General features: G+C 40.5%; 2 protein-coding genes across 2 annotated transcripts; one reads left to right on the top strand and one right to left on the bottom strand.

The window, feature by feature from the left end:
• Positions 1-393: 393 nt before the first annotated feature.
• On the top strand, positions 394-4,370 carry LOC104944223 (otopetrin-2-like). Its single transcript, XM_010769731.1, has 8 exons — positions 394-461; positions 666-752; positions 1,390-1,781; positions 1,856-1,992; positions 2,092-2,150; positions 2,222-2,346; positions 2,430-3,235; positions 3,336-4,370. Exons 1-8 carry the CDS (start codon positions 409-411, stop codon positions 3,504-3,506), a joined length of 1,830 nt encoding a protein of 609 aa, XP_010768033.1. The 5' UTR covers positions 394-408; the 3' UTR covers positions 3,507-4,370.
• Positions 4,258-14,210, bottom strand: hid1a (HID1 domain containing a). The gene is made up of 19 exons (XM_010769732.1): positions 13,893-14,210; positions 13,130-13,279; positions 12,093-12,263; positions 11,464-11,580; positions 10,461-10,567; positions 10,228-10,344; positions 9,457-9,664; positions 8,761-8,817; positions 8,533-8,673; positions 8,355-8,445; positions 7,621-7,772; positions 7,449-7,527; positions 7,128-7,292; positions 6,743-6,970; positions 5,632-5,783; positions 5,467-5,553; positions 5,289-5,380; positions 5,043-5,201; positions 4,258-4,960 (listed from the first exon to the last, which is right to left on the bottom strand). Exons 1-19 carry the CDS (start codon positions 13,956-13,958, stop codon positions 4,897-4,899), a joined length of 2,403 nt encoding a protein of 800 aa, XP_010768034.1. The 5' UTR covers positions 13,959-14,210; the 3' UTR covers positions 4,258-4,896.
• Positions 14,211-25,765: the final 11,555 nt, after the last annotated feature.

Below are 25,765 nucleotides of genomic sequence, written 5' to 3'. Positions count from 1 at the left end.
TGGAAGTTTATTAATGATATTGGTTTATAATGATGATAAAAATGTGTACATTTTTACTATTGCTTTTGCATCAGAATAGTATAATAAGACAGAAAACAGCTTGTTTGTGATTTAAACTGTATTGGATTTGTCCATATCTGATTCAGCAAAAAATGGGTTCAATCTGCAAAAAAAGCATTCATCCTGCTTTCTCATAGAGGTACCAGGATCATGCATGAAAAAAAATAAACATTGAACGCACCCTCATTGAAAATGAACGCCACCTGAGGCAAGATGTCTGCACTTGCGACACAATCCCTTACTTGTACACATAAGAAAGACATGTTTTTCTTGTTTACATAAAATAACAATAAAGTAGCCTACTTTTCCAGACGGGAGTTGACTTCGTAGTGACGATCGGAACTTCCCATGATAAATATTTGTTTGGGCTGCACTGTGCGTTCGGCGGCGCGAGATAATAAGTAATCAGCTGAAACTCATTACACCTGTTCATTTAGGTTACTGCTGCTGCTGGTGGTGAGCGAGCTTTCTGTGCACTCCACCACCAGCAGGGAGAATAACACTTATTATTTCATGAATTCCAACGCCCAGTGTGTTTTCTCAAATCATGTTTCATCGTTGAACTGATATAAACCTGAGACCTTTTCCTGACCTTTTTTTTTTAGTGGCGTACAGGCCCAGTTTGGTCGGACAGACATCATGAAAACTGTAGCTCGACAAATGTTCCGGACCTGCAACAAACTTTTCTCTAGGTAAGTTTGTGGGGGAGGGATGTATTTTCCTACTTTTTATATTAAATTGGGCTGGGCCGAGTATAGGTTCAGAGGACTATCCCTGAAATGTTTTAACATCATATTATGAGTCTGGGGTCCAACGTTAATATAACTATTGCTTTAAATGTTAAGTTAACTTGTAAGTTGCAGGCCCTGGACACTCTTTCTGGTACACAAATTACAATTTTTAAATGCGATCCAATACATCATCTGATCAATCCACATTCTACATAAAGGAATATTATAACTTTTTTCTTTTGACACCGTCAGATTAGTGTAATATGTTATGTTATACCCTACTGGACTCGATTTAATATTGAAATGTGTATTGGATATTCTAATGCCCTTTTGTTTGTAAAGGAGACGATTGAATAAACTTGGAGGATGAGTCCAATAATTTAATTTATAAGTGGAAATTATTTGCATGTTTAGAGATTCTGTGTATTTTAATGAAGGAGTCGGGGGCATTTTAAAGGGATAATTTAACTTTCTTTTTGAAAAATAAACCTTCAATCTTAGAAATATTGAGGCTGAAAATATTTCAGTGAAGGCTCATAAATTGTATTTTGTCAGCTGGTAACTGTAAAAAAAAATTTAAACTTGTTTTCTTTTGTAGAAAAACTCTAAATGATGTTGTGGAGGCCCATCCATCCAACATGGAGACAGCAGCACAGATGGACAACATCCAACATTTGACCAGTCCTTCCCATAATACCAGTGTTAGGGACAGCATTCACCATATTGAGGCAGTGATGGAGAGGGCCCACCATGGTGGTGGATGGCTCCTGTCTGGCATTATCTGCATCAACATCCTGATCCTGGGCTGCGCTCTGGTCAGTGGAAGTGCCTTCAACAGTGTGGCCATTACTGCTGTACACAGGCAAATCTTCCTCATCATTCTCCTACTCCTCACAATGTTGTGGATGCTGTTTTACACAGTCTTCACCTCACGAAAGGATGAGGCTGTTTCGTTCAGAGATGGCCATGCGGGGCCTGCATGGCTCCGAGGTCAGTTCATTCTTGGTTTAGGTTCTTGGTGTATGTCATTTCAAGATTTAAGCACTTTAATGTTTTTGTTCCAGCTGGACTTCTACTGTTTGGAATTCTCAGTGTCATCATGGACATCTTCAAGATTGCCACCGCTGTGGGCTACCTTCACTGCGACTCTGCTGTTAAAGTTGCATTTCCTGTCGTCCAAGCTGTGTTTCTATTTGTCCAGGTTGTTTTTATTTTTAAAAACGTTATCTTAATGCGTTGCAAGAACATGCAATCTGTTGATGAGTTGGGAAAACTGAACAAAACCCTGTTGGCTTTTTAGACATATTTCCTGTGGATTCATGTGAAGGACTGTGTGCAGCTACACACAAATTTTACACGGTAAATTATTTTCTTTATTCATCAGAAAATATACCTATTCTTGCTGCACACTCATGTTTTCATTCTTCCAGATGTGGGCTTACTCTTACGCTTTCAACTAACCTGGTGGTATGGATGGCAGCCGTCACTGAGGAATCTCTTCACCAGACTGACATTCCTGATCTAAACTACAATGTCTCACAAAGGATGTACAGAGGTATTTCGAGATGGTTTATTTTCAACTCTTTCAGATTTATTTTAGCATCAATAAGAGAAAAATAACTTAATCTTCCATTTCAGCCAGCTTTGTCAATAAGAAGTGTAATTGCAGTTACTCGGCATGCTACACCTTCAAAGAGGCCTCCTACTACCTGTATCCCTTCAACATAGAATATAGTCTCTTTGCTTCGGCTATGGCCTACGTCATGTGGAAAAACATTGGTCGGCTTGTGGACGATCACAGCCATCACAAGATCAAGTTCCGCATAGGGGATGTGTGTTTGGGACCTTTGACCGGCGTCCTCCTGGTGGTGGCAGGACTTGCAACATTCATAGTGTATGAGGTGGACATAGAAACAGGGGATGTGAAGAAAACAGACAAGGCTCTGCTGATCCATTTCATCATGAATATAGTGATAGTGAGCATGATGTCCCTCTCCACTGTGATTGGCTGCATCATCTACAGGTTGGACCACAGGGAGCACGTATCTGAGAAGAATCCAACCCGCAGCCTGGATGTGGGGCTGCTGGTGGGAGCCTCACTTGGGCAGTTCATCATCAGCTATTTCACTATCGTGGCAGTGGTGGCGACAGAAGCCAGAGGATATCTGAACGCCCTCAACCTGACCTGGGCCTTGCTGACAGTGCTACAGCTCGGCCTGCAGAATTACTTCATCATCGAAGGACTCCATCGGGAGCCCTTCCATGGGATGCAGGAAGCGGCTCTGCACACAAACGCTCATGCTTTCCAGGAACGTCCAGAGATTATCATTGTTCAGGAAAGCCATAAGTCCAGCTACTTCCTGACTTCAAGCCGTGATAAGCCTAGTTGGAAGAGAAGAGTACTAAAGGAAGTCTGTGCCTTTCTACTGCTTGCCAACATTATTGTAAGTTTAAGCTTATTTTCTTTCATTGATTTATATTGAAACAAACCAATGATCAATAATGTTTCTGTTTTAAACGTGTCCTTATTTTCTTACTCTGCAGCTGTGGATCATGCCCGCCTTTGGTGCTCGTCCCCAGTTTGATCATCCCATAGAGATACAATTCTACAAAGTCTCAATGTGGACGGCCATTGTGAATATTGGACTTCCTTTTGGAATCTTCTACCGTATGCACTCTGTCGCCAGTCTCTTTGAGGTGTACGTAATCTCGTAGATGGACTTGTGTTTGGGAATGCAGAGTAATTTTATAAACGTATGAATTTAATGTCCATTTTTATTTATCAAACGTATACATTGACCTTGTTATATTAATAAATATTATTGAAACATAAAATACATGTCATGTATAACTTGTTGGCCAACATTTAAATAAAAATATTAATTTGTATTTAAGATGGATATGCCTTTCATAATGTGCTGCACTTTACAGGCACTAGCATTTAAATGTATTATTTATGACCAGGATTTTGTATTTTTCCTCAAAGGCACATGGTCAATTTAGCAAAGGACAGAGGTTTTTATTTAAAGGATCAAAAGAAACTGTCTGGACTGTAAACATTACAAATGGTTTCAACCCTTATGACTTTTACCCTTTTTAAAGTACTAACTGCGTGTAACAGGTTTGTTTTGGGTATAGATAATATAATTGCATATTAATTATGATTATGTATTGATTTGATCCTTTTTAGAGGCTTCAAGGGGTACCCAGTATTTCACAAGAACATATACTTTTACTGGTTGCTTGCTGGAAAGGGGCAATAGTGCCTTCTAGTGGTTATGGTCCAAAATATCTATTTTTCACTTTAAACAATTAATAGTTTAGCAGTTATGATTCAGTGAGAATTTAAGTTTTCTTTCAGTATTGTTGAGACTCTACACTGTTGATAAAGTCTAAAGTGTGACCTAGTAGTAGTTCACGTCTTTCCCATTAAAGCACAGAGCTCAAGAATGCAACCAACCCAACATTCACAGATGCATAATAATATATATTTTCAGGATCATTTACGTAAAATACAATTTTCAACATCAAGCATTGTAAGCATAGCCGACCAGATCCAAACAAAAACCTGGTCATACACATAAAAACATACAATCTGTATAATTGTCTCCAAAATCCTGTAGCGTAAATTGTCACAAACTACATCCATTTTATTAGACAACCAGTTGAGAGTGCACTTAAAGCATGGCAATTACAACAAATAACGTGAAACACCAATAGTGTGCCCTCCAGGATATTTTACAAGCCTCTCTTGGAAATGATATTCTATAGTAAGAGCTGATGACAAAGTTTACCAATATTTAATCTTTGACTGGTATGCTGCCAAGAAAAGAGCCTCGGCCTTCAGTAAATGCTCCAGACATTCTATGTTCTTGGGAAACGTAAAAACACAGTAGTTCATGGGCAATTTTGATAATTCAATCATCTCCCATTATCTGAAAGGTATCTCTACCCCTTACGAATTACTTGCCCACCAAAGTTGGTAGTGAATAAATGTTGATGATTAGGGAGGCAAGTTAAACACAGTGAGGTTTATCAGGAGCCAAGCGGATAATGAAGGGAGGAGAAACCCTGGAGTTGAACAGTTCCATTTTTGGTCTTCTGCTTACATCTTCTGAATCTCAAAAAGGCGGACATCAGTGTCATACCAGATAGGAGGGTCCACATTGCTGGAAAATCAAAATCAGATGTAGGTGTTTAGTCAGTGTGAATAGACTGTTGCATAATTCTCAGCTCTTGTGGTTGACTTACCGCAAATAAACAACCCCCCACATGTAGGTGCGAAACCACATGGCAGTGCCCGCGTTGGCCTGATACTTTCTGATGAGGATAGGGTGAGGAACTGGCAGCAGGCCGACTAATGTACCATGCTGGAGAAACTTCAGGATCTCTGATTCATCTGTCAGACCCCTGCAGTGAGACAAGTGAGCACACATTAAAACAAGGTAACATTTCAAAAGATATGACATGGCGATTAAAGAGAAATCGTTTATGTACTTGTCGATGCAGATCTTCTCCACCTGGGGAACCAGCACCTGTAGAAGTCGCATTATAGTCTGCAGGGGAAGTTTACTTTTCCAGGAGAGGACCTGGGACAATAAAGATAAATTCAGATCAGTTACACATTCTGCCACATCTAAAATAGGAGAGGCTGAAAGGAAAATCAGATACTGACCCATTCTGGTGTTGGAGCCCAAGAAGATGTTGAAGACGCTATTGAAAAACGCCTTCTCTCCATTTCTGCTTCAGTGTAGAAAACATCCTAATAATGTAAAGTAAAAGATTAACTAACTTTGCTATTCTTTTAAACAGAGACGTGCACACAAACGCACACACTTACTTCGTTGTCTCTGCCTGAGTTGGACTCTGTGTCACTGGTCCCAGCGACTGCACTTTGCTCTGAGGGGGCTGCTTGTGAGGCGCCCGTCTTTTGGACCGACACCATGGTGCCATCCTCTGACACCTGGGACTTTTCGGTCAGTTTATCTATAGCTGCAAAAACACAGAAAGCCAATCCTTATTTGCAAGATACGTCTGGTGATTTAATTTATTTTTCTAATTGTCAAACAAACCCATGAAAACAGCAAAAAACAACATGTATAAGTATTGTCTGTGTATCTAAAACACAGTAGTGTATTCTTCTGTACCACAGAGCTCCAGTTTTTGTCCAACAGCCAATAAAAACACAATTGGACATTTCCCCTGTGTAACTGATTAATTTTTACGATAAACATTGGTACTAAAGTTTATTTTCAGTCGACTCTACAATTTCTTCCTGCAGTTAATAGTTGCTACTGCAAAACTTTGAAAACAATACACTATTTAAATCTGTTTGGATAACTATTTTTTATCAAATGTAAGTAAATGTTTGTTTGTCCTCTTATTATGTAGGACAATAAGCTTATTTTTGTGTTTAACTTGTGTAAGATTGTACATAGGACAGACACCCATCCTACAGTCAAAAGTTATTTAGTAGTCAATGTCTTAACATATCAAGTTGACCTATGATCCAATTTAACCCTTCAATAACACAACAAGGGATAATGGCCGTTTCTCAATGTCGAGTAAAGCTGCTCCAGAGACACTATTTCAAGCATACTAAGTCATCGAGGGCCACCAAAGGACTGTTCCAATGTCCAGCATACTTGGAATTCTACCGAGCCCGGCGTACTTTGTAGCGAGAAATTTCGAGGCTGCACATGTGTAGACTCCGCGGTCTTAAAATCCCCCACAATGCTTTGCGCACGGACCAATTTCCCCAAATCTGTGGCGGAAACTGTAAGGCGGGGCCTCTCATATGACGCACACCTGCACACTTGCTCGCCTGCTCCACTCTTCGTTTTCCGAATGCCAGGAAGTGTTCTTGCCTCGCTTCTGAAGCAAGTGACTCGGAAGACATGTGCTACCAAGCAAGCGTATTCGGCATTGAGAAACACCCAATATGTCAGTACCTGGTATAGCAACCAGGCTGGTCTTCAGTGTGCCAGGCTCTGCCGGCACAGCAGGGTGCGAGCCCTCCATGGATACAGTCTCCTGAGAGCTGGTGCGGGAGATGACATCCGGAGTCTTCCTCTTCCTCTGCAAACCCTTCTGGATGCAGGCAGAATCAGAGGGCAGGTTGGCCAACTGGTGGAAGACGTTGCGTTTTCGGATGATGGCGTACACCAGGTTGCAGTTTCCTTGAAGTGATGGAAAGAGGGAAGGATTTATTATGTTACACATGTCTTACTCATTTTATTCTAACACATTGATCTTGACCACAAAAGGAAAAAGGCGGTTAAAATCCTTACAAGAGAATTAAATACAACATTATGTTACATGTCAGCTTTTCCTTACCATCAAACTGGTACTGGATAATATTGTTGAAAGCCTCAAGAAGAAAGAACACAAGGTGATGGTTCTGGGCTACAGAGAACAAGAACCAGGTGGTGGAGAAGGCCTCCAGCAGGTGGAGCAGTTTATTGGCTGCCACCATGGAAAGGCTCTTCAAATAGGGAGACACTGCAGGATGAGAAATGTCATTAAATAAGGAAAACTATAACCATTTTTATTTGATTAAGTGGCATCTATTTCTTATGAGATGATAAAAATTTTAAGTAATTGATGCTGCAAATAAGAGGTGTGTGTTGCCAGACACATGGCGCCAGAGCAATTCACCGTTTACAACAATGGTGAGTAGGCAGTCAAACAGAGGCTGGAGACGCTGGTGGCCTGTGGTGATAATCTTGTGAAACACCTACAAAACAAAGACAGTGACAGTTGTGAGCATTAACTGTAACTATATTTGGCAGGAATTAAGACCATTTCAGAATCTGTAGTCACCACTCACCACTATAAGCAGGTCGGCATGAGTCCCCGTGAACACAGGGATGTCCATAGGCACATGGACGGAGTAGGGCTTATTCAAACGCACGCCAAAGTTTCTCTCTCCACTCAGCAGCAGCAAAATGAACACACCAATGTGCATGAGTCCAACACGGGCTGCAGCCATAAAACACATCAGAATATAATTAAAGGTCACCTATTATGCAAAATCCATGTTTTCATTTCTTTCATAGATAATCATGTGTCCCCTCTGTGTAAAGAGATTCTGAAAGTTTCAGGAAAAGATCACTTTTTGTCCTGATCCATTTATATAAAAACCTGTCTGAAAATGAGCTGATCAGATTTTGGCCACTTAGTGATGTCATAACGATTTTTGGGTTGTGTAACCATTAGCCAATAACCAGCCAAGGTAACACCCGACCACCTTATCACCTGAATCTCCTCCTAGAGTAACATGGTGTTCTTTTTAACCAAATATCTCTCAGAGGGGCGTGGGGAGTGGCTCCTTATTTTCATCTAAAGTAAAAGACAGAGAATCAGCACTTTTTAAACAGGGCTGAAACAGAGGGGATTATGGGATGCTACAATGCATGATCTGTTTGGTATTTCGAACCAAACACTTCAGAGACATGTTTTGTATATCTCTGAGACCTATAATATATTGATACCTTTAACTAAATGTTTATTAGAGATTTCTTGGGTGCAAGGACCATCTGAAAACACTGGGTTGAAACTCACACTGGTCAGCCCTGGCATCATTCAGGTAGAAGAGTATAGGAACCAAAATATCCAGCACATCACTACTCTTCAGGACAAAAAACAGGAACTTCTGTCATGGGAGCACACAAGAGATGTTGTTGAATAAAACAAAGCTCCTAATCAAACAAACATTTAATTTTTTGTTATTTTTTCTTACCTTGTTAAAGTCACAAAGCTTCCAGAAAAGCACCAACAGCTCTTGGTGGAACTGGATCTTCTTTGTAGAGTTAGGCAGGTAAGTCTGAGTCAAAGGGTTGGTCAGCAGACGAGCTAGGCCCTTCAGCACAAAGTCAAAGTCCTGCCAACAGAGAGGGAGAAGATTTGCTTTTGACATTTTTATAGGGTATATCTTTATGTTTTTTAATAGAAATGACAGTCAGCCTACCTCTTCTCTGTGGATCCTTGACAGATAATTCACAAAAAGGTTTTCAGGGCCTGCAGTCTGCACCAAGATAAAAAGATGATTTAAAAATACATTAAACAATGCCATTCAAGGCAAGGCAAGTTCATTTATATAGCACCTTTCAACACAAGGCAATTCAAAGTGCTTTACAAAAATGAAAGACATTAAGAGCATTAAGAAACATATTATAAAAGGGCATTTAAAAAAACTAATTTAAAAGCAAAGATATAAAATGGCATTTAAAAACACTCATTTCAAAGCGAAGATAATGAAACATGAATAACAAAGGTACAAAGATAATGAAACATGAATAACAAAGGTACATGAATACAAATGACAGTACAGTGTGAGATACACACATCTGACATGTTTAGGTCTTGCTATTTTTTTAGCAGAAATTGTTTTTTCTTTGACCTCACTTTCTTTCTACTTTCTTTTTTAACTTATCCTTTAGTTATTTCATGCTAAACGAACCCCCCTTTAGAAAATTCTAATCGGCAACCCAATATTCAAAAATTCAACGGATCCTGACCATAATTGTGTAGCAGATAAAATTAATTTGCTCCCAGACATTCATGTGGCTTGCTAGTTTTGGACCCCATCTGTAACCCCAATACAAATAGGGGACTTTCATTAAGTGATCAAATGGATTTCTTTGAGTATGTACTGGTCTCGTACCTCTTGTTCCTCAATGCTGGATGGGGAGGGAGGTCGATGTGGAACCCCTCCGTCATGCTCCAGCGTCACAATGAGAATCTGAACAGCCTGCTCCACCAGCTGCTCCCGGTAGTCGGAGAAGAGCAGGTGGTTGTACGGGATGCCATAGCCCACTGGATCATAGGCACACACCACATTCAGCAGAGAGGTGAACAGAGGCAGAGCATGTCTAGGGAAAAGGACATAAAGACTAGGTTACAGAATGATGTGCTAGAATTTACCCATACCATTTTTCTTAAGGAAAACTTTTGTTATATACTCTATTTTGTAATGAACTCCCCTATTTAAGTCAATGCAGAATGTAAGTAGTTCACAAGACAATCAGAATCCATTCATAGTTATATAAAAATGTGTAAGCATGAAAGACCATTCAGCAACACAATTCAAGACTTTGGAAATAATAGTTTGACTGTAAAGAAAGATCTAAAAGAGCTGCATATAAGAAATGTTTTCCTCATCTAAATGCAATTTCCATGATAATGAGCAGATCAACTTGTGATGTTAATCATGAAGTGCGTTTGAAAGCTCTGAAAGGTTTTGGACTAGATTGTTTAGGTTAAAACTGTAACTCTTTCATTATCTGCCATGGCTTGATTCTGGTTAAAGGTAGTCCATGTATTCACAGTAATTTAACATCCTCTAATCAAGGTTTTACTTCCTCTGGCATTTAAAATGAAACCCTGCATGTGTTTGTCCATACATTTGTGAACTTGCTTAAAATCTGCTTATTACCTGTTTTCTGTGGAACAGAAGAATGTCACCCAAGGGTTGAGGACGCTGTTATCCGTAGAGGAAGGCAGATACATGGCCTCAGAGAAGCACGTTAGTAACAATCTCAGCAGCTCTGCCCTGAAGAGGATCAGTAAAAAATAACTTAAGAGGTTGACAGAAAAAAGTTACCCATGTAAAGATAAGAGAGTAAAACCTGTACGTGTCACAGATCCTGTCAAGCCGGCTTGACTCACCTATTTAGATCATGGATGTAATTGAGAGGGGGCGACTGTGCAAAGCCCACCCCTGCCTCCCAGATGTATTCACAGCTGTCTATAGACTGCATGTTCTCTACTGAGTCCTGGACGAGGTCAAAACAAATATCCAGATTAAAATGTGTTTAATATTAGAAAATGTAAAGGTGTCCCCTAACCCTAGGTACATTTGAGAAACCGGCTCGAGATACACTTTTTGTTATATTCCATGGAATGCTCTTAACATCCCGATAGCAATTAATATCTTCAGTGCTTTGACAACAAATCCATAAAAAAATGTCATCTGTGGAAGCCGTGGTACTGTAAAAAGCACGACCAATCATTTGAGCCGGCCCGGCTAAAGTAACTGGATGGCCTACCTGCCTGTCAGCCTTCCATCTGTGCACAATTTAACTCATGCCCTCATTGGTCATGTGCGCGTTCGTGTGTGTTGGAGGAGGGGCTCTGTAAGGAAGTGGCAGATTTTTTCCGGCTGTGTATTTTCAAATTCTAGCGCACTCGAGCTGGTTTCTCCAAAATTACCTACCCCATCTTTAATGTCACAATTAAATCATATATATAAAAAAAAGATTAGTAAATGAATTCATAATAAATGTTTCCATGATGTGTGGCTTGTGGAAATGTAGAAGTGATTACATAATTAGCATAGAATAACAAAGGTTACCAAGGAAGTTTAAACCCCTTAAGAGCATTTACTGTTAACAGAGTTGTAGTTTGACGGAAAATTCCTTTCTTACTCATGAGAGTTGAGGAATTCTTCCTGGTGAGAATGACAATTGTGATCTTTTTCTATGCAAAGTATTTTCAGAAACTAGAGTTACAGGTTAGTTGGGCAACATAAGAACGAGTAAGTAGAAAAAAAAAAAAAGTATCTTTAACAATCTAAATACATGTTAACCATTCCCAGCTTTTAAAAAAACCTATCATTAATGATTAATGCTGGATGGATTTGACACGGCAATATAACAAAATGGGTACTCACAGGGCCTCTCCTATGGCTGTGCACAGTGAAGTCAGGGCAGAAGAGGAGGTCAGCGATGGCCAGGAGCAGAGACTCGGCCAGGGGTCGGGCTCCATCATCATCATCCAGCTCATCAGACTGGAAAAGATGGACACATGTATGAGACTAGATCCAGATGATCAGCATTATTCTGTATCCTTCATTGAAAGGCGTTGTGTAAATGGTCAAAGATGTTGCAAAGACTTGTCAGAAATGTCTCAGTACAGCTGAGTTATTCGTCTCTACAGGTAAAAAGTCAAAAACACCTCATTACTACTGGAATGGGAAACAACTTTAACTTAAATAAAAGAGGTTTACATATAAAAAGACCAGGCTGATAACTTGTAATGCTATAAACACTGTATGGTATGTTCAAAGTAAGTTAGCATCTGAGAAGCATTATCATAATGTTATATTGTTTGTTATATTTGTTGTTACCTGAACAACATCAGGTTTTCAAAGTAAGATGTCGTCAACACTTACTTATAACAACATTTAAGAGTGAGTGCTGTGAAAGTATTGTTAATAATAATTAAAAGACTTGTTTTGATTGTCTCCCCCAGGAATAAACAAAGCATTTCTGACTCTGATTGATTCCTGTTCCCACTCACCCCAGCCCGCCCAGCCCCGGGCACAGTGGACCAGAAGAATCCTCTCCAGTCCTGGTCCTCAAAGATGTAGGGAAGGATGCGGCTGAGGATGCGAGTGCAGTTCAGGACCACCTGCTTCTCCCTCTCTGTGGGGCAACCAGACTCTGCACCCTGCACCAGCTTCTCCACGGCCTGAGGACAACAGAGGAATGAGATGTGTGGTATTGAAGCATTTAGTGATGTGCTGAACAACATGCTCTTATTTTGTTTCACGGTTTGGTCTCAGTCGGTTAATAATTACCCAGCCAACATGCTCAGTACAATAATAAACACCATCATTTCTGAGGCATCTTGTTCCATAAAAAAGATTATGGCCATTTTCTTTTTTGTTAATTATAATAATTGTATGTGGTTGAGAAAGCCTTTTAGAGTGAGCAGACCCTTATAATACTTTTATTATAGGAGTATTATAAGGTTAATAGTATCATATACACTGGACAATATTGATTTTATTTTTGGAAAACAAAGACAAAAAACCTGCAGCACTTACTAAATTGATTGTTAAAATATATGTGTTTTGATTACACTGGGAGGTACATTGTTTGAAAGATATGGGGACATGTGTTTTTGTGGCCTTCAACACATATTTACTTGAAAATAATTATTGATCTAAATTCAATCACCAGCATGTTGCTGGCTGTGTTCAAAAATATGTAACAAACCCCTTTGAATTAGCAGCTTCAAGGGCTCTCGTCTCCTCCTCTTTATTTAATTAGGCTCTAAGTACCAAGTGTGCCTGTTTTGTTTTTGATAGGCGACTTCAAACGGAAACTGGTACCAAGAGACAGGAAGTGAAGGGAAAGGAAGGGAGAGTTGACTCACTTATTCCCTCATCTGAAAGCATGAGGCAGTGCTTTGCTGACAGACTCCTCTGCTGGGCTCTGACAAACAACACTATTCCTCGATGTAGCCTCAACACAAGGAGTATTCCTATGCAATCTAACATTATAAACAAGATTGTGTTACACAGATGCATTAACAGTTTCTTCAGTGTGTACCTTATAGCAGAGAGTTGCTAAATTGGAGGGGGACTCTTCTCGAACAGCTCTTATCTCGGCCGCTGGCACCAGTGCAAAAACATCCTGGACCGTGGTGGTGGTATCTGCCCAGAACTGGTCCCAGAAGGCATCGTCTGTGGCTTCCACTGGCTGTAAAAAAACATGTTTACTTTTTCATTCCCATATGAGTCAAATGGAGCATTTCATTTCAGGGTAATTTAAAAAAACGACAGCCCTAATAATCTTAAAGTGCAATAATATGATATAGCCCTTTTAATTCAGAATGCACCTTCTTTTGTCTGCATAGCCCATCCATGGCCGACCTAATGGCAATGTAAACACAAGCTCTATTCTAGCAGCAGCAGTGAGGAAACATGATATGGCACCCTGGTCTAGCACTGTCCACCTGCCGCATCTGCAAACGCCAGACTACGTCATCAGCTTTGATTTAGCAAAGCCATCTTTTTTTTTCCTCCATAAAATACCAAAACATGAACACATCTTGTGATTTGCATCGTAGAATAAACCATAAATGAATCCATAACAAATACGACATATTTGGACAACAGTGATTTTAACATCGACCTTAGGAGCACTCAGGTAATGGAAAATAAATATTGAGATGTTGCATGCAACATGAGAATGTTTTCCTATCGCTACCCCATCATACGCGTCATCTCCTCGGTGATGCTCTCCAGCACGCTCATCGGCACATTATCTATCAATTGTACCCTTTGTTCAGCTGTATTGGAGGCGCATTTACCTGTGTTTTTGTTGTCAGCTGGATCACTGCTTTCCTGAAGTTCAGTTTTGAGTCGGTGCTGCCCATTGCGATTATTTCCCTTTATACTAACAGGGCCGCTGCTGCTGAGGATCCTTGTTAATCTCACCTCCGTCCTTCGCTTGAGTCATTGGCGGAGGCGTTTTTTACTCTATTGGCTGGCTGGACCTGCTGCAGGGTGTAACTTCCGGGTTGTGAAGATGTCAACAATTGAGTCGGATTGGATTGTTTTGTTTCTAGCATTTTAAACTGCTATAAAGCCTAAAGACTGTGATTTATTTATTTTTCCTTAGGGGGGAAATGTTTCCATATTATAAAATAACCATACTGATTTTACGTGCAGACACCCACTTTCTGTTTGTAGATCTAATTTATTGAAGAAGCAGTTTTTTTATTCCAACCCAACCCAAGTCATATTTACACCGGTCTGCTATGTGTTGTAGTAGGCTATTAGGTTTAAAACAGCGACATCTTTTGGGGAATGTACCATTTTTGTCAGAGCCTTATGACATAGTTATTCAATTGGTGTGTCTGATTAAAAAGACCACTTATTTTTACAGAAGAATCTTGTTTTAAAAAAACGAATTGTAAAGTTTAATTCAAATGAATTACTCAATTAAATCAAACGCTTTATCGTGGACTGCAAAATGTGCACCAGTGTTATGAAATGCTGCATTTTAGTGCTACTCGTAAGCCCCTTGTTGTTTTTTTGCAAAATGATGTTACCCTCATTGCATACGTGTAAATGATATTCATAATTTGCCTTATCATAATTTGTATCATAACTATCGTGCGTATTACACTTCACATATCTGATTCCACATTAAACTCTGATTTGAATGTCCTACTAGCACAGTATAGTTTATTTTTCCTTACAGCCCTTAAAAGCAACACTGCTGGTTTTCGCGCAGGCGCAGTGCCATGTAAACACAACTGTCGCGGTTGGTTGTGGTTCTGGCTGTTTTAGCTAGATAGGTTGAACAAAAATAGCTGTTATACTCGGGCTTTGGCACTGAGATCGTTAGCTTTTTGACAAGGAAACTTTACTTTTTTTCTGCAGTATGTGCCTTTGTCAGCTATTTAAGAGCATCAGCTTCGAAGATTAGCTAGCAGTGCGTTAGCTTTTAACCTAGCGTTTGTGACTGGCTTTTTTAACTGTCCTAGCTAGCTTAATGCTATTTCGGTAAGACCCGGTTACTATGCAATTTTTAATTACCAATTATTTACAATTTTGAGTAGTTAATTATACATGATAATCCTTTCGGTGTTGCCAAAATGTCTTATAGTTTCACATTCATATTTACCATAATTAGCTAGCTTGGCAAGGCTATTTTGCTAACTCAGGCGATAGGCCATCGACTGAAAGGAATCAAGCTAACAAGTCGATAACGTCAACTGTTCGGGTCCTCGGTATTGATCAGAACAAAAACAACGGGAACTCACCGAGATTGATTTAGTGTCATCATATGTTGACTGAAAACAGGTAAGGGAGGCGTACAATACATAATATGACGCAAACAGATGAGATATTGCTCGAAATAAATGTTTTAGTTTCGTTGATGTGGCCTATATCAACCACCTGCATCAGCCATTTAAAAATAATTGTGATTATGGGGTTGGTGTTGAAACATGCGAGCTGCAGTTGATCGTTCCTGTGTCACAGCAAACATTTACATGTTAGAGGCTATATGTGTTTAAAATGCGTGTGTGGATGTGCTTGAAACCCGAACAGGAAACGTCAGCGCAGCGGCTGTGATGAGGAGAGTGGCCACCTGGTTCCTCAGGCCAAGAGGCAGAGCAGATCTCACCCGCTCTCTCCTGAGCCGGGCCGGGATGCGTGGGAGTCTGAGGTACGTAACACTGTCATGAGGCCTACTATAGTAATACTGAAGAAGCTGGACAGTTGTCTTCTTTCACTAAATGTTCTGTAGCAGCAGATGTCAGCAAATGTATTTAATTTGTCTAAACAAAGAACCAAAAAACTGAAAAAATTAATTATTTAGTCACCTTTTGAGTTAAGATAAGATAGGAGTTTATTTATCCCGAAGTAAATTGTTTTGCCAGAGTTACAAAAATACAAAGAGCAATTCAATGTAGATCTACAGGAAACATAGCCACATAATTAATGTAAAGTACTGTACAGTGACAAGCAGTATTTAGTAGTGCAAAAAAACGTAGTCGAAGATACGTAATTGCACGTTATTATAGAACATTATTATTAATAATAATAATATTGCACATGTTATATAGCAGAGAGTGTTTTGTAATGGTATTTATATTGCACATAGTGGTGGTGAAGAAGTTCTCAGTTCCCTTTACTGAAGGGTGAAGAGTTATAGAGTTTGATGGCCACTGGGAGGAAAGACCTCCTGTGCGCGCGGTGGTCTCAGTCTACAGCTTAAAGTGCTCCGGTAGGAAACCAGTGTGGCATGCAGGGGGTGAGACTCGTTGTCCAGAATGTTGAGAAGTTTCCTCAGCATTCTCCTCTCCGTTAGTGATCACAATGAGCCCAAAAAGCAGGGCTAAATATGAGACGTATTAGTGACTGCCACTGTATCTCAGGTGCATTAAAAGTGACACATGGGAAGAACTGGGATAAAGTACGTTACCCTATCTGTTTCATCTACTTTTCATTGTCTGATTTGTAAAATCCTCAAACTCACATGGAATACACCACCTTTAGTACTGTCATTGTTACCAAACAATCTGACCTTCAGAGTTTACATAGTAGATGGATTATATATTAGGTACCACCGTCAAGCTATGGATAGAATAATAGTGATTTAGATTTAGATTTCATCCAAACATCACTCTCTACTGGTTAAACTGATACCCGAGTGTTTAGGGCATGAACCTCATGGGGGGCCCTGAGCAGCAAGCCTGGTTAAAAGGCTTTTAATGTATCCAGAGAAAACCACCCTTAATGTTGACATTCATATCTAGTTTGCGCACTGCTAATGTGACATCTGCATTTCAGTCCTCCAACAGTGAGAGCAGCAGCAGCATCAGCAGTCCGGAGCATGCGGCTGGGAGCTGTGGCAGTCAGTGTGTTGTGGGCCCCAGCAGTCCCGTCGGCTCCGGGGACTCTACAGAAATGGCCGGTGGCGCCACAAGCCTGGTGACCTACCTGCAGATCAACCGCATCCTGAAGCACGCCCACTTCCAGAGCCTGCAGAGCCGATGTCCAATCAGAGACACATGACGACCCCATGTCTCTCTCTGTGTGCCACCAGAGGAGCGAGTCCCTGAGGCATGCCGGAGCCCCACATGCTGATTCACTTCATTCAGCTCTTCCCACCCATCTCCAGTTACTGTGATCTCCCACAGCTCTAACATACCTGTGGATGAAGCGATCAGCACTTGGTCAGGTATCTGGAGGGGATTCATCATTCAAATAAATCAAAAGTGATAATCATTTTAGCAATAATAACTGTGTGATCAACTTAAACACATTTTTTGTGATCCACTTATTTTCTGACCAGTCTGGTTTACATGCTGCTCTGACGGGACTGATTGAAGATGACAGATCCCTGTGTGTTGTCTTAAATGTTGTATGAAAACAGTGCTACTGGAGCTACAGAAAGTGGCACCAAACACGATTTTATGCCGGTCCGTGTGACTCGTTTAGTCTCATAGTAGGGTACGTAAGTTGTACTGAATCTGATGTCTGTGTAAGAACATGGACCAGTCTCAGGGAGGATTTGCACTTGTCTTGGACTGCTCATTTGCTTTCATATTCAGACGGGCAACCCTCTACAGGGACCTGTAGAACCATGGGTGGTAACTTGGCCAAGGAGGTTATGCTTTCTGACCCTATTTTGTTAGTATATAGATTATTTAGAGTTCAGTTAAATTCAGTGGAGAGCCATCTTATGCGTTAGGTGATTTGGATTTAGTGTGGTTTGCAGGTTTTTTTAGGACTTAGAACCCTTCTACCAATTGTCCATCCACATCTGCACTTGTGTGTACAAGTACAGTATGTTTGACGGTCCTGATGCTGATAACAATTTGAAAAACCATTGATTGCTAAACCAGGTGTTGCTTACTGACATCTTTTAATGTTTCATTTTCTCCTGATCAGACTTATTAGACCATTCATTTGTCAGCAGGAAAATGAAAAACTATTGGCCTGGTTTTCATGGAATTCAGTGGAAAATGTAAGCATGGGTCAAAGGAGAACCCATTCAATTTTGCACCTGGATCATCGGTCGGATACAAACTTTATCTTTTACTCCCGGAAACAGCCTTGGCAGAGGTCTGTGCTCCGCGTGTGCCCTCCTCGTTATTTAAGGAAATTAAATATTTTGTAATGATTCTCTCAATACAAGTTGATTCATGTCAAAACTGATCATGATAGGAAGCTAATAACTTGGAATCATTTGTATAGGATTAGGTCTGATAAGTAGGCGGTTAAGGTTTCTTATGTTTTCTTGTGATCATGGGAACATTTAGTGATCACAACATTACCAGCTTTGTTTTATCATGACCACAAAAGCAAACAAGACAACGGTGTTTGAACCGCAAACTCCATACAACTTTCCATACTCCTTTTTAGCCTTTTCAAATTGTTTTTGATTGTATGGAAGCGTTTGAGCATGTAGGAAAAAGTAGTTGTGTCTGTCCAGAGGGGGTTACATCACAGCCTTTAGGAACAAAAAGACATTCCCTGGGCTTTGTTTGCGATATGACCACTGAAATGCTGTTTTTAAAATCGCAGACAAGCCTTTCTGCCTGTGCACTGACATTGGATGGTTGCTGTGTGTGTGTCCTTGTGCACTGAACATCCAGGTACAAGCACTGACCACGAGGCTGTGCGTCTCTTCTCTGAGCATTAGATTGGTTTTATTGCTAAAGCCTCATTGCAGGAGTAAGCATAGCTGTTTTGATTTTATTTTCAGACTGGTGTGTCAGACGTTAAAGCATTTTGAAGATGTGGTTTATTTTTTTCAATGAAATATTTTTTGTATTTAGTGATGTACATGACATTAGCCTGCCATTTACTTTTTTTTCTTGTAAATACCCCTTCATTTCCAAAATAAAAATTAATGTTTTTGAAAAAGGCATTGTTTACTTATTTTGTATTAAGCTGCATTTTGCCCTTTCCTTCCCTCTCCTACATGTTGATGCTGGGTGATCTGGTTCTATTCATACTGTTCCTCTTTTTGAGAATATACCTATTAGGTTTTGCTGACAGGAATTCCCGCCATCCCCACATCCTCCCTTTTCCCTCCAAATAGCCAATAATGAATGACTCCCCATGCATTGAGAGCATCATTAATGAGAGATGACCTGTGTCTAAGCGAGGAGCAGGGAAAGGTTTCTTTAATTAGCACACTGCATGTCCTTGTCTTGTCACAGACACAGTAACAGATTACATACATTAATGCACCACACGTAACCACGGTTACCTTGCAGGCCACTGTGGGTCCTCATTACTCGCCTTCTTTTGATTCCCTCGCTTCACCTATCCGTACTAAATTAGAGATGACGAATGAACCAATGATAATTCAGGATTAGCAATCTGCCTGCATGTAGCTCTTTTTTTCTCAGGTGCATACCTTCTCATTATCCTGAAATGCAGCACTATACAGAGAGGGACAATTAGTGAGTTGTAAATGAACGTTACATTTTAGCATCATCTGAGGTATTCCCTGTTTTAACCAGCCTTTTGTATTGTGAAGCAAACATCCCATTATAGCCAGGGAAATGCTGTGTAATTAAGCTGGCAACAATGCAACTAGCAGCATCTTGGATAAATATTTATTTTATTAATAATCAAATTCCTGTTTACAAAAAACTTTATTGCATGTTGAATAAATAATTTACCCGAAAATGTAAATATAATCATTAGCCCTATTTTTTGGTATCGTTAAGTTAAAATATTCTTTAACTGCAGTAGAGATCAGCGTTTATATATATATTTTTTAAAACAGCCTACTGGATGGATGAGACTAGCAAAGTAAATATAGAAAGTTTAATTCAGTGTAAAACTTGTATTCTTTTGCACACGCTGTTTAAAATGGTAACATTTCTGGGGGAGGTAGTATTAATATTGTTGTAATGTTATTATTATTATTATTATTATTATTATTATGAAGAACATTAACAACAGCGATAATATCTTTCAGGGTGAATGGTTAAGTAGATAAACTAAATAACTAAAACGTTTTATCCTTAAATGACCAAGAGTGAAATGTCACAGCACACACTAGTTTTTACTGTAAATACTGGGATAGTGTTCTTTCTGACAGCAGATGTTCTGAGTCCAGATGTTTATGAAATGATCAGCAGAGGGCAGCACACTGAGTGTTAGCTGCTGAAGTCCTCGCAGACTGCATCATATCAAAGATATTCTACAACAGGGTCAAGAAGTGTGGGCTACGCGGAAGATATTTATCTTTAATCTGTTTTCACACACAAACACACAAACACATCATACACAATGTCCTTTCTGGGCAGCGCACAGATATGAAGGTGGGCGGTGATGAATGGCTCATATCAGCTGATTGAAGATGCAGGAGAGAGTTAAATGAACTGTCCTTGTTCTGGGGTCTATGTATGCGCATACATTGTTATATTTTTACCGTGGCCAGCGGGAAAAAAAATCTGGGTTAGTCTTTGGTTTGTTTTCTTTTGTGTCCTCTCTGCTAAGATTCCTATCTCTCCTCAAAGGCATACGCACACTAAAGTAATCAGCTACAGCCAAACTACTGTATGTTTTAGATGTATCAGTGTCTGGTTCACCTTCAGCTTCAACACTAGAATAATCTCAACAATCTTATTTTAGAAAAGGAAAAGACAAACTGGTTACAGGACAGTCTTTGGAGTGGCGTCGATATATTCAAAATAGGAATCATGTCAGACCTAAAAGAACAAGAGCAGAAAAAGGAAAAGTAAGCTAAAGCTGACCTTGCCACCCTTAGCTGTCTTTGCCAGACTTTGCCTGATATGTGTTTGGGCAGCTGTTGCCTAGCATGAGCTGGTGATTGGGTTGGCATCAACCATGCAGCTTACCCTCACCAGCCAACACAAACATCTGCTTTACCTCCCCACAACTATTTTCGCCCAACATCAAACAACAAAGCTCGCCCGCTCTACTGCCCCCATGGACATCCGAAGAATTAATGACCCACCAAGCACATTAGCGGTGCCCTATTGCCCCGGCCTGGCTGGAGCGGGGAATAAGGAAAGCTGGGGCAGAGAAACAAGGAGAGGGAAGGGTTAGTGGGTCGGGATGATGAAGTACTTCGTAGGTCAGGAATCCAGATGGATAGTTATTCAAGTAATATTGTGATGTTTACTGCATTCATGCAAATCCCTTTTCATCCTGCAATGCGCCTTCAGCATTCATTTTACAGTCACGTTCACAGATGAGACATTTGATTTCATAGCATGTTATTGTTTGCAATTCTGGTTCTATGATAGATGTTAAGGGTTTCAGTGGAAGCACAGTATTACTCTCTATTTTTGCAACTTACCCTAGTGGTGTACTCAGGTTGAGGAAGGAGTTTGTTAAAATACAAATCTATGACTAGAAGGCAAAGCAATCAAACTGAAACGACCTGCTCTTGAGAAACAACGAAAACAGAAGAGGATCTTCTTCCTTATCCTCAGTGAGTCAGCCGACGCTGCTGCTGTGAAGGCTCACTCTTTCCCCAACTGTTGCTGTTAGGGTGTGGAGAGGAGGGCTGGGTTATCTCACTGACTGCAGCCTAAACATGCAGCCTCGATGCAGCTGAGAAACAATCGTCATTTCCCTAAGAAAAAGAAAGAAAACCGTCCAGCCACTCTCTTTAGAGCTGTCTGCAGTTTTAAAGCTTTGAACGGACTGAACAGAAAAGTAGGAGGATGACCGACAGGCTCGGCGTGCTTGGGTCTGTGTCTCCGGTTCCACTTTATGGCCTCCCTATTCAATTTCACACAATGCGCTCGAGAGACAATGTACAGTAGACTGTTTTCACAGCACAGCAAAGTTACAGTCATGGCCTCGATCAATCATAATAAATGTTCACCCCAGTACACAGAAAGAAAGGCTTTGAGCAGTTTTTTGTCCCACATGCAGGCCACCAGTGTTCCTCGTTTTGTGGCTGCTTGTGAGGATATTCACACACCCTGGCTTATATTTGTAAAATGTTTACAATTTTCAGTTTTGCCCTGTTCAGCTGTCAACACTCGCAGGCCTTCAACCCAGAGTGTGCAGGAGGGAAGAAGTGCAATAGTTTAGAGAGAGTCGTGCTAAGTGAGACTGTTTAGGATTGGTTGGGTAGAGCATGCACTCAGCGCACCACAATATATACCGCTGTTTTCTAAATGGCCCCTATTAACTGAATGGGAATAGGCTGCACTCAGGCCTGTGCTGTTAGCTCAGAGAGGACAGGCTACATGGCTCACACAGCCTGGTGTCGTGTGCACACGGCTGACCTACCACACAGACATGTTTCATATCCAGAAGACTGATATGGCGCCGTTCACAGTCACTGAGGTGCAATTTGTTGCATTTGGACTATAACTGTCAGGAAGAGATATACCCTCACTTAAATAGCTGCCCATAATCTGCCCCTCTCCCTGTATTATCCTAATTGAACCCACGGGCGGCCAACGCCATCAATAGCTGAGCTCATCTGCAAATTAATAAAACATGGGCCCTCTCCGAATCTGTGCTTGAGATAAAGCTTGAAGCTACTTAGACACACTAAGACTGAGTGTTTGTGATTGTTATTTTCAAAAGGAATGGAAGCACAATAAAATGTTTTCATTTTCTTTTTCAGCAGTGATGAGTCCTTATGGCTCTCCAGGTCCTATGTGTATTCCCAACTCGCTAGTTCTTCCTTTTCGTAATGGAAACACTTATTAAAAACATAAAACGTCATTTACCTAAACATGCTTTTGCAACCCTCGAACACAGGGATGTTAGATCGGAGGCCACACAGCTTTGAGGTGCAGATTCTTGATGATTCAACAGGTGATCACCGAGCAGGATGTTTTGTTTTCTCCTCACTGCTGACTGTTGTGAAGCCACATTTTCCTTGGTCAGGACTTAGACATACTGGCACCACCAACAAGTGCCAGATCAGCACAAGAACAGGGGGGTTTTTGACTTTGTGTTTATTTTGACTGTCTGGACGGACGCACAGCGTGATGTGGGAGTTGATGAAACGGGTGGTCATCATAATAAGACCTAGATCTTAATAATAACAAATCCTAGAGGACACTAAAAAAGCAACCAGGGGTTATTAAAGACATCTATCATGTATCTTGGGCTCGTAGTCACTGAGTTACCATCCCTTCCTCTTCCTCCTCCCCCTCCTCCTCCTCTCGCCATTGTTGATCACTCTTCTGTTAAACATGCAACCAAGGCCATGGTGACAACACTTCCCCTCCTTCTTTTTTTCTCCCCCATAAAATGTTCTATCATGGAGCACAAATCCATTTGTTTTCACACATACATAACCCAAGCAAGACTTTCCACCTCCTACTGTTCCTCCGAATGGAGGGCCGAGCCTAAAGTGGCATCAGTCTCATGAGAAAAGGTGGGACTCGTCCATATCAACATAACGTACATGGCCTTGAGTGCACCTGAAAGTGGTTGGTTTGCTCTTGGGTTTATTTTACTGCACAGTCTGCTCAGGACATAAAGAAAGGAATGCTGTTAAAGCTGGAAGGCCATGACAACTTGATTAGCCATCAAGATCAACTGTGAACAACCTGGGAGCACGGAGAGAAAAGGCTGACATCACAGAGCTCGGGTATATGGAGCCATGGATATATGGACAACATAGAAAAAGCATACTGACTCTCCAAAGAAAACAGCGACTAATCCTGGGACAGAGTATTGTTTGGGCATGCACATGATTGTTGAAACACCTCGATGCCACAGTGAATGATGGTGCTCACTTGTCTATGCTGGACCAGTTACAAAGTGAGGGGTGTAAAAACACGAGTAATCATCAAACCAGAGGGTAAGCAGGTTCCCATGAACAATATACACAGAGACAAGCCTTTTCATCCACAGAGCCTAGATGGTTGAGCTTTAACAGTGCACACCATACAAAAAGAAGACACAAGGTGCTTAAGGCATCTTACATGGCACAAAAGGGCTGATCATTTGGTGGATTTGTTTTTTTTAAGTGGTTTCGACCTAAGTGTATTTACTCGAATATTACAGGGCTCATGTTTTGTCAAAGAAAAATATTGTACCTTTAATGGGCCACTCAACTGCTTTAAAACATTAAGTTTTAAATCCCCCATTTTGTTCGAATCGTTCTCTATCGCAACAATACAAATGTTTGCCATTGTATTGATTATGTGTCAGACAATTGATTTGCCAGGAATGGTAACTCAGCCGTTTGCCTGGACACTCAAAGCCAATAATAGTTAAAAAATAACATTGTTTGAAACAGCAGGGGGTCAAACATTGAATTGATGCTTGTTACAGGTTAAAGAAAACATATTATTTAGTGACATTTGGAGATATTGGTAAGTTAACCACTTTGTCTAACAACCATATAGCCGTCTGGGAAATGATATGATTACTTGATGCATTGTGGGAGTTCATATATATTTAACAGTTTGACGAACTACTTAAAAATACTCCTTACATCTGTATATCAACATTTCAGCCCTCTGAAAGTGACTATTCATCACAAAGAGTGCTGTTACTTTTGATAGCTGTATAGATAATGTTACCCTTAATAATTTATTTGGTCATGTTTTATCTGCATTGACACTGCAAATGACATTTTTAGGGCTAAAAACACAAAAGTGCAGTGTAATATAGGGCTGTATGCATTCTATTGAATGATTTACTCCACCAAACTTCAGTGGAAACATAATATTTTACATCCCTTTGAATGTCTTGTCTAGTGCAACAGAGCGTTATGTCGACTTTCATTACCGGAACGGGTTTTTTGGAAAAAGTAAACCTTGGAGTTTAGGCAGTCTTGTTGAAATTTGCTGTGTTGATTAAAACATTTTTTTTTAAAGAACTCTCTCACTGTCATTGTCACTACCTATAAAAAGTGAAGCCCAAAGGACATTAAGTGGAGGATTTATGGCCTCCATATATTTGAGTGGAGGGCTGCTAAACCTTATGAAGTCTCTCTTGGCGCTGTAAGGTTTTGCTTTCTCTGTCTCGCTCTGTTGGTTTTTTCCCTGTTGCTTGAGAGTGCCTACAATTTCCCTCTCTTTATTTTCATTGGCATTTAAAGAGCTCAGTGCTCTGTTGAATGTACTCATTCAACGGCGAGCTTTTCAACACACACACGCACACACAAACACATTAGAACACACATGCATGCACACACACAAAGAAAGCAGCCGCGAACATGCAGAGAGTAGACCCTGACTCTCATGTTAAAGGCACACAGGAAGTTGAAACACAGCAAGTTTCAAACGTACATCAGGTCTGAAAGCATTTCTCCCTGTCTATGCTCGTTATTGTTTGGGGGCATTAATTGATTGGCTTGGTTTCTATTCCCTTTTGTGAAGTGGCTTTAGTCCTTGCTTTATGAAGGTTGCTGAAATCCATTCAGACCGTTCTCTTTGCCTGCCGAGCAGAGCACAGCGGTGGAGCAGCCGCTGTCTCCACCTTTATTGGTGGAAATCACCCTTGCACATTTTAATCTGCCATCTCCTGGGGTCTCATAATACTTTATAGCTTTATATGTCTCATCAGGTTTAATATTCTAGGATCATACAAAGAAATGACTTTCCTTTTTATTTTTATTCTCTTGGTCTTCTTGGCTTTTCGGTCACCATCATGCTTTTTAGTTCTTTTAATCACTTTCTGCTGTGTGTGTGTGTGTGTGTGTGTGTGTGTGTGTGTGTGTGTGTGTGTGTCGTGTGTGTGTAATTAC

The sequence above is a fragment of the Notothenia coriiceps genome, unplaced genomic scaffold, assembly GCF_000735185.1.
Source record: "Notothenia coriiceps isolate Sejong01 unplaced genomic scaffold, NC01 NC01_scaffold00007694, whole genome shotgun sequence".
Lineage (NCBI taxonomy): Eukaryota > Metazoa > Chordata > Actinopteri > Perciformes > Nototheniidae > Notothenia > Notothenia coriiceps.
This window is presented reverse-complemented; position numbering and strand designations above follow the sequence as displayed.

Coding starts and splice junctions, on each gene's coding strand:
- LOC104944223 (XM_010769731.1), top strand. CDS start 409: ATGATAAATATTTGTTTGGGCTGCACTGTGCGTTCGGCGGCGCGAGAT. Junction 1,782..1,855: donor GGGGCCTGCATGGCTCCGAG/GTCAGTTCATTC, acceptor TTTTTGTTCCAG/CTGGACTTCTACTGTTTGGA. Junction 2,151..2,221: donor CTACACACAAATTTTACACG/GTAAATTATTTT, acceptor TCATTCTTCCAG/ATGTGGGCTTACTCTTACGC.
- hid1a (XM_010769732.1), bottom strand. CDS start 13,958: ATGGGCAGCACCGACTCAAAACTGAACTTCAGGAAAGCAGTGATCCAG. Junction 13,280..13,892: donor AGCTGACAACAAAAACACAG/GTAAATGCGCCT, acceptor GTTTTTTTACAG/CCAGTGGAAGCCACAGACGA. Junction 9,665..10,227: donor TTCTGTTCCACAGAAAACAG/GTAATAAGCAGA, acceptor CCTTTTCCCTAG/ACATGCTCTGCCTCTGTTCA.